Below are 7,865 nucleotides of genomic sequence, written 5' to 3' on the forward strand. Positions count from 1 at the left end.
TATATGTATATGTATATATATGTATACATGTATATATATACATATATATATTTATATGTATTCTTCTCCTGCTGCACCCATCGGTCCTGCAGGTCCAGAGGGAGGAGAAGGGTAAGAATAAACCAGTAAATATTATTTCTTAGCTTTTTCAAGCCCTTAGAATTGAGCTTGGTTTATGGGTTTTTTTTTTTTTTGTATCCATTCCTTTCCAGGGAAGAGAGCCCTCCTCCACCTGTGGTCTATTCCCGCTACACGGACGACGTCCTCAGAGATGTGGTGAAGAAGTTGGAGGAGCGGACAGCGCTTCTCCGAGAGAAAGTGATAGACCCATATGCCACTTCTCCAGAGGTCACTCCACCCGTCAGTGAGTACAAACTATCTATCCATCCATCCATCCATCCATCCATCCATGGGTCAAACCCCGGGAGAAGGACCGAAAGTGGAATAAGTTTAACCGATCTCACCATCTCTCTCTCTCTGTCCGACCAGCACCTATCCTGAAGAAGGAGGACTACGTCAGACTGAAGGAGGAAGAGAGAGTTGCAAAAGAAGAAGCTGAAAGAAAGAAGGCAGAGGAGGCGGCCCGAAAGGCAGAGGAGATAAAGAAAAAGAATGAAGAGAAGAGACTTGAAGCTGAGAAGAAAGCCAAAGAAGAGAGGCTGGCAGAGGAGGCCAGGAGAAAGGCAAAGAGATTCCCCGAACTCAGCTGCTTCTGCTGCGATCTCCTCTTCCAACCACTGGAGAACATGATGGATTCAGTTGTAGGGAGCACGATTGACCCGTTCACAGGTCAGGTCGCATGACTACGACGTACACACATTTACGCATGTGAATACTGAAACGTAACATACCTGCTGTCTCTGCAGATCGTCGTTACATTGCCTGGATGACCCTAGTGGCAGTGGCGTTCAACTACAACCTGTGGTTCTGTTCGGCCCGGTTGGCGTTTCCTTACCATAATGAAACTCTGAATCCCTACTGGGTTTTTTTCGACATTCTCAGTGATGTAGTGAATGTCACCGACATTGTATTTTGGCAGCCCAGGCTTCAGTTTGTCAAAGCTGGTGACATCATAGTAAGTCATAACTCTGAATGGTTCTACTTTGTCTCGAATGTATCGTTTTTTGTTTTTTTTTGTATTTCTTTATTTTTTTTATGTAATTTTAACGCTTTTATTGTCTGCAGACAAACAGAAAAATGACCAAAGTTCATTACAGGGAATCGCAGAGATTCAAGGTAAGAAAGTAGAACACAAACTGATACAATTTTGATTTTAGTGGCATTTTGGCAGTTTATTAAAAGACTAGTGTTGAACAGTTAATATTTTATAATGCCACACAATCTAGACTAGGATTGTGTTTCCCCAAACCAAAAAATCAATCTGTCTATCCATCCATCCATCCATCCATCCATACATACATCCATCCATCCATCCATCCATCCATACATCCATCCATCCATACATACATACATACATCCATACATACATCCATTCATACATCCATACATCCATACATCCATCCATACATCCATATATCCATCCATCCATACATACATCCATACATACATCCATTCATACATCCATACATCCATACATCCATCCATACATACATACATCCATACATACATACATCCATCCATACATACATCCATACATACATCCATACATACATCCATACATCCATCCATACATACATACATACATACATCCATACATCCATCCATACATCCATATATCCATCCATCCATACATACATCCATACATACATCCATACATACATCCATACATCCATACATACATCCATACATCCATCCATCCATCCATCCATCCATACATACATACATCCATCCATCCATACATCCATCCATCCATACATCCATACATCCATACATCCATACATACATACACCCATACATACATACATACATACATCTATACATCCATCCATCTATACATCTATTTATTTTGCAATGTATTCCTAACTGCAGCTTGATTTAATCAGCATCATCCCTTTCGACCTGCTCTGCCTCCACTTTGAGTTCTCTGCCGTCTACAGACTCAATCGCCTCATACGGGTAAAAGAAATGTTTTATGAAATAATGTAATTTGTAATGAAAACAAGAAAATTGTTGGACTGTTTTTTTCTCCCCGTTTTGACAAGCCTTCCCTTTATTCCAGATAGTGTCCTTTTTCGAGTTCAGCAACCGACTTGAGAGTATCCTGGCTAAGGCTTACATCTGGAGGTAAAAGTCCAAACTAATTCCGTGTATAACACTAGCATTTAATTACTTTACTTTAGCGTTGTTTCCCTAATGGCGAACACAAACTACAGATTATTTATTATACTGATGTTGCATTTGATTCGATTTTTTTTTTTTTGGCGTAAATTACATATGGTGTTGTTTTTTGTTGTGGCTTTTAACAGCCATCTCAATGCCTTTCATTCTTGCGGAACTCAAGTATACGCCCTCATGTGGCGAACTCGAGAACTAACTTAAACAATAAGTAAATAATAAATTCAAAATAAAACATCTGAGTCTGAGTGACCTATCGTTTTTCAACATTGGCAGATTATATTTCAATGAAAAACCTCAGGAGATATGATATGTCCCACTATTTGAGAAGTACGTGCTTTAACGTTACGCGTTCGTTTGCTACAGAGTGATTCGGACCACAGGCTACCTGCTCTTTGTGCTCCATCTGAACGCCTGTCTGTTCTACGTGGCCTCTGTTCACCAGGGCTTGGGGAAGACCACCTGGGTGTACAGTGGAAAAGGCTCTGCGTATGTTTCTCACCTCATGTCGGGATTTTCATGTTGCCCGTCGCTCTGTCGTGACCGTCTGCACCTTCTTGGTTCTCCCTCAGGTACCTGCGCTGCTACTACTTTGCGGTGCGCAGCCTGATCAACATCGGAGGTCTGCCGGAGCCCACCACGATCTTTGAGATTTCATTTCAGATGACAAACTTCTTCACTGGCGTCTTTGTGTTCTCCAGCTTGATTGGACAGGTAGGGTTAGAAGATTGTGTAAGGGCCTCCGATCAGATTTGTTCGTTATGGAGTGGGCAACATTTCTCTCAATTAGGCAACATTTCTCTCTTTCAGATGAGAGATGTGATCGGTGCAGCCACGGCAGGAGAGACGTATTTTAGGTCATCCATGGACGGCTGTGTTAGCTACATGAATAGGTACACCATCCCAAAACTTGTCCAGAACAGAATCCGAACCTGGTACAACTACACATGGACAGCACAGGGCATGCTGGGTAAGAATTTTGCCATTAATCTAAATCAAGGATCTTAAGTTTCCAAAGGACTTCTTAATCTTAAACTTTTGGCTTGAGGGCGCCGTGACTAGATGTTGATACCCGGGTGCGACTTATATACTAAAATATATATTTTCACATTGACAGCCGCTAGAGGGCACTCTAGGCTTGTGTACCAGTATATGCTACTCCTGTACCGCTGAAAATTTACATGTTTGTTATTTTCACACTGACAGCCTCTAGAGGGCACTGGTGCAACTTATACTCTGGAGCGACTTTTATATGTTTTTTCTTATTCATTATGCATTTTTTGGCGGGTGCAACTTATACCTCAGGGCGACTTATAGTCTGGAAAATACGGTATTTAATTTTTTAAAATTTTTATATTACCGTAATTTATATTTAAAAAAATGTTTTGATATATTTTTCTTACTGTCAAAAACGGAACTGATGTGGCCCTCATACGAACTATTGTCCCTTTAAATGCTTTTTTTATATTTGTACATGAGTGGGGATTATACAAAATTACAAATATATTGAGACGGACAATTTAGTATGCTATAAACCTCTGTTCCTCATAGATGAGTCAGAGTTGTTGGACAAGATGCCCCTGGTGATGAGAACTGCCATCGCTGTGGACATCAATCTGGCGACATTTCAGAAGATTGCGCTGTTTCAGGTGAGGCAGAATTCACTGCTTCATTTTCTCTGTTTGCATATATCCATGCAGTAGACGACAACAGAAACACCTTTAAAAAAAAAAAAGAACTTTAATGTCATGTTCAAGTCTCAGTAAAGCAATGAAAAAAAATAACTTGCTTCTTCGCAGGGCTGTGACCAGCAGATGTTGGTGGACATGCTGCTGAGGCTCAAGTCCATCGTATACCTACCTGGAGATTTTGTGGTTAAGAAAGTGTGTATCTGTGTCTGTGTGTGTGTGTGTTCAGGCTCTTTGTGATTATCCGAGTTTGACTTTTGGAGTGTCTACTTCTGCTGCCCCCTGCAGGGCGATATTGGTAAAGAGATGTACGTCATCAAAAGCGGAGCCGTGCAGGTGGTGGGAGGACCTGACAACAGCATCGTGTTTGTCACTCTGAAGGCTGGATGCGTGTTTGGAGAAATCAGGTCGGTGTGCGTCAGACGTGCTACAGCATATTTAAAAAAGCTTGGTCAGAGGTTACCGTACATACTCGACTATAAGCCAAATTTTAAACACCTAAACATAAAGATCAAATCGGGGGGTCGGCTTATAAGCCAAAGTTTAAACACCAAAACATAAAGATCAAATCGGCTTATATGCGCGTAATAACCTGGGACAGCATTTTCCATCGATCACATCATCACCGATAATAAAGACATGGTCAAAAATATCATGATACTTGTAAATAAATTCAATCCACACAATCTACAACTGATATTTAATAATTATTTTAACTGTTCCACTGATATACAGCACTGCAAATAATTTCGTCTATTCTGAATTTTGCAACAAACATTGGCGAAATGTCAGATATCAGATATTAGCATAAAGTTAGTATCGGACATCGCTAGTTAAATTATTTGCATTTGTGTAACTTAGTGTTAACGATTATAACTATAAAGCTATAACTAACAAATATTACTACTATAATATTATACTATTTTATAATATACCATTGATTTTTGTGACAAATCAATTTTCAAATAACAGCATCGTTAGTTTGTTAAGTCTTCGATGCTCAACATCTATTCTCATCTAAATACCTAAAGCGTCAATCCGCTCTCTAACTCCTTCAGTTTACTACAGTCTGCTAAAGATGGAGGAAACAGACGCACTGCTAACGTCAAAGCACACGGTTTTGCTAACCTTTTTGTCCTGGAGAAGAAGGACCTGTTTGACATCCTGGTCCACTACCCTGAATCTCAGAAAGTCTTGGCCAGGAAGGGGAGGTGAGACCAAGGCAGCTGTGTGAAGTGAAAATGACCAAATTATATGATTGTTAATTAATGTGTGTGTGTGTGCTGTTCTAGACAACTGCTAAAAGCTAAAGGTCCCGCAGCTGCTAAAGCAGCTGAGGAGAAACAGAAAGGTCTGGCTCTGTTTGGACAAAAACCACCAACACCTAAAATGGTCAGAGCCTTTGCTGACTTGCGAAAAAAAGGTTTACTGGAAAAACTGAAGGTAATATCTTTGATGATGTCCAATGTCTAGTCATTATTAGCCGTTATTTATTTAGCAAAATACTCGTTAAATTACTGTGCGCATCTTTTCTCCACTGTCCACAGAAAAACGCAGCAGAGATGAAGCGAAAACACAGTTTGAAATAATGCAGAGTTTATATATATGTATATATATATACATATATATGTATGTATGTATATACAGTACATATATATGTATGTATGTATATATGTATATATATGTATACAAAGAAAATAAATGAAGTGCTACCCTAAACCCTCAGAGTCTCGTCAGCAGTGAAAGCAAATGAATCTGCCCACGTAGCATTAAATGTTCTGTGTTATTGAGAAACTTTTCTTTTACATGTGTAGAAAAATGCATCTTTAACACAGTTCAGTGGAAAATATTAATATTTATTATATGTACTTTTTTCTTTTTTAATCATAATGGCATATCAATGCAATGTAAGGTGGCCTTTTTTTCTTTTTTTAATCATAATGGCAAGTGAGGTACTGCCTCCTCTGACTGCACATCAATGCAATGTAAGGTGGCCTATAAATAGCCCGTTTTTCGCTTTGGCTTTCGCTTACGGCCATACCACCCTGAACACGCCCGATCTCGTCTGATCTCGGAAGCTAAGCAGGGTCGGGCCTGGTTAGTACTTGGATGGGAGACCGCCTGGGAATACCAGGTGCTGTAAGCTTTTTCGACCAGTAGGAGGTGCCCTTTCTTTCTCAAACTGCCACCTTTTCAACGTTTTGCTTATGCAGGGCATGGTCCGAACTTTGACGTGTACCAGACATACAAAGTAATCGAAATTTCGTTTCTCACTGTCACTATGTAGACAAGACAGGACAAAACCTTAAAGTGCAACACTAGTGTTTAGTTTTGTACAGTACGGTGCAATCAAGTGTGATCAGGTAAAATAAATTGTAAGAAGTCAAATTAGAGCTGGAATTCTCTTTTATTGTGTTTTTTAATTTCAGCAAGAATCCAAATACCAGTTAATTTGTGTTGTTTATGTCATTGAGTTAATTGCATGCAAATGAAAAATTCAATATATAGAATTTGCACCTGGAAACTACTACCTAGTGTATGAATGTGATATAAGATCTAAAATGTTATTAAGAAACTTATATGTCTATTTATTTCTGTTTTTAATTTAATTTTTATTTATTTGTACACATCTACGTTTTCTTTTTACAATAATAATTACATTTACGTAATTTTCTCTCCCTGGTTTGCGCATGCGTAACAAGAGCGTTCTAATGATACCGGAAATGTGTGCTCTGGTTTTTCAAACAAACATTGGTCGTCGTGGAGATGTCTTACGAGGGGAAAATAAACTTGATACAAAGGAACTAAAGGTTCGTGTTTTAACATTATATTGTGTTTTCTACATAATGAAGAAGTTTTATGTGACGTTCATCAATTTTATGGGTTATGTCTTAGCCCACCTCTGTTGAGTGAAAATTTCATGTCCAGTTGCCTAATGGAAGTCTTCAACGAAGAAAATAGTTATTGTTTTTCTTTTAACTCTTGGATTTGTCACTGTTTATACATGTATGGAAATGTGAGGTGACCCTCCAGTCATTTGTGCTTGAGACCCCCGCTCCAAAGTAGAACAACAGAAATAAGTGAATGATAAATGTATTTGAAGATATCTATTGATAGATTGTTATACAAATATGTGTAAACTGAAGTAAACATTGACAATTTGCTGGCGGTTGTAAGGAGATCGACAGTAGTAGGTGTGTGGTAATGTGAATTACTGACTTATGTACTTATAGTGAAATAGCAAATTGCACGTGATTTGATTTTTTCAATTGTACAGTCAGCTTTTCGTTCGGGTTAAATGGCATTTCATCTGAGTTGACTTAACTGATACCACAGCATTGTTGCAGGTTCGATTTCAGCAGCAACATCATCCTGTTTTTTCACAGACAAGCACATGTTTCATGAACGTCTTCGACCTGAGGGTAACATTGTATTACTCGTCACGGGCAACATAAACAAATTAATACTGTAAAAGAAACGAGATTGCAGATAGTACACGGCTTCCTGATTACTGCTAAAGAAATAGTTTGCACACAGTATTATAGGAATGAAATACTGAAGGAAACAGTGAATCACAGACAGCATCTTTTGTAGAGCTTGTGATAACGAGGAACTTTTTTTGTTGTTGTTGTTGTTCATTTGTCAATATTCCAGAGAAGTCCTGAAGAAAGCTGAGGAGCACAGCAGGCACATCAACAACATCCAGACGTCTGTAGACCTCACCATGTTCATCAGTGCCTCAAAGGTCTTTTCAATTATTGATGTGATAACAGTTGTTAAAAAATGTTGGCCATTAAGGAGAACGCCCAGAGAAGAGTTTTGTTGTTAACCTTAAAAATGAAATTAGTTTTTGACGGTGAATTAAGAAAAGAGTTGTCTATG

General features: G+C 38.9%; 1 protein-coding gene and 1 non-coding gene across 2 annotated transcripts; both read left to right on the top strand.

Annotated features, from left to right (window-relative positions):
• Positions 1–55: 55 nt before the first annotated feature.
• cngb3.1 (cyclic nucleotide gated channel subunit beta 3, tandem duplicate 1) lies at positions 56–5,886 on the top strand. Its single transcript, XM_025054685.1, has 16 exons — positions 56–111; positions 144–364; positions 490–789; positions 867–1,075; positions 1,186–1,236; positions 1,990–2,076; positions 2,180–2,244; positions 2,662–2,784; positions 2,868–3,009; positions 3,106–3,265; positions 3,847–3,944; positions 4,095–4,178; positions 4,272–4,390; positions 5,042–5,194; positions 5,276–5,426; positions 5,531–5,886. The coding sequence occupies exons 1-16, from the start codon at positions 56–58 to the stop codon at positions 5,570–5,572; spliced, it is 2,061 nt and encodes a 686-aa protein (XP_024910453.1). The 3' UTR covers positions 5,573–5,886.
• Positions 5,887–6,010: 124 nt separating this feature from the next.
• Positions 6,011–6,129, top strand: LOC107988364 (5S ribosomal RNA). The gene has a single exon (XR_003049461.1). It is a non-coding gene; the product is annotated as a 5S ribosomal RNA (ribosomal RNA).
• Positions 6,130–7,865: the final 1,736 nt, after the last annotated feature.

The sequence above is a fragment of the Cynoglossus semilaevis genome, chromosome 3 (assembly GCF_000523025.1).
Source record: "Cynoglossus semilaevis isolate Cse_v1.0 chromosome 3, Cse_v1.0, whole genome shotgun sequence".
Taxonomy (NCBI): domain Eukaryota; kingdom Metazoa; phylum Chordata; class Actinopteri; order Pleuronectiformes; family Cynoglossidae; genus Cynoglossus; species Cynoglossus semilaevis.

Bases quoted from the DNA above. Each gene is read 5' to 3' on its own strand.
- cngb3.1 (XM_025054685.1), top strand. From the start codon at position 56: ATGTATTCTTCTCCTGCTGCACCCATCGGTCCTGCAGGTCCAGAGGGA. The intron at 2,245-2,661 runs GTAAAAGTCCAA...CGTTTGCTACAG, and splicing joins GCTAAGGCTTACATCTGGAG to AGTGATTCGGACCACAGGCT. The intron at 5,195-5,275 runs GTGAGACCAAGG...GTGCTGTTCTAG, and splicing joins GTCTTGGCCAGGAAGGGGAG to ACAACTGCTAAAAGCTAAAG.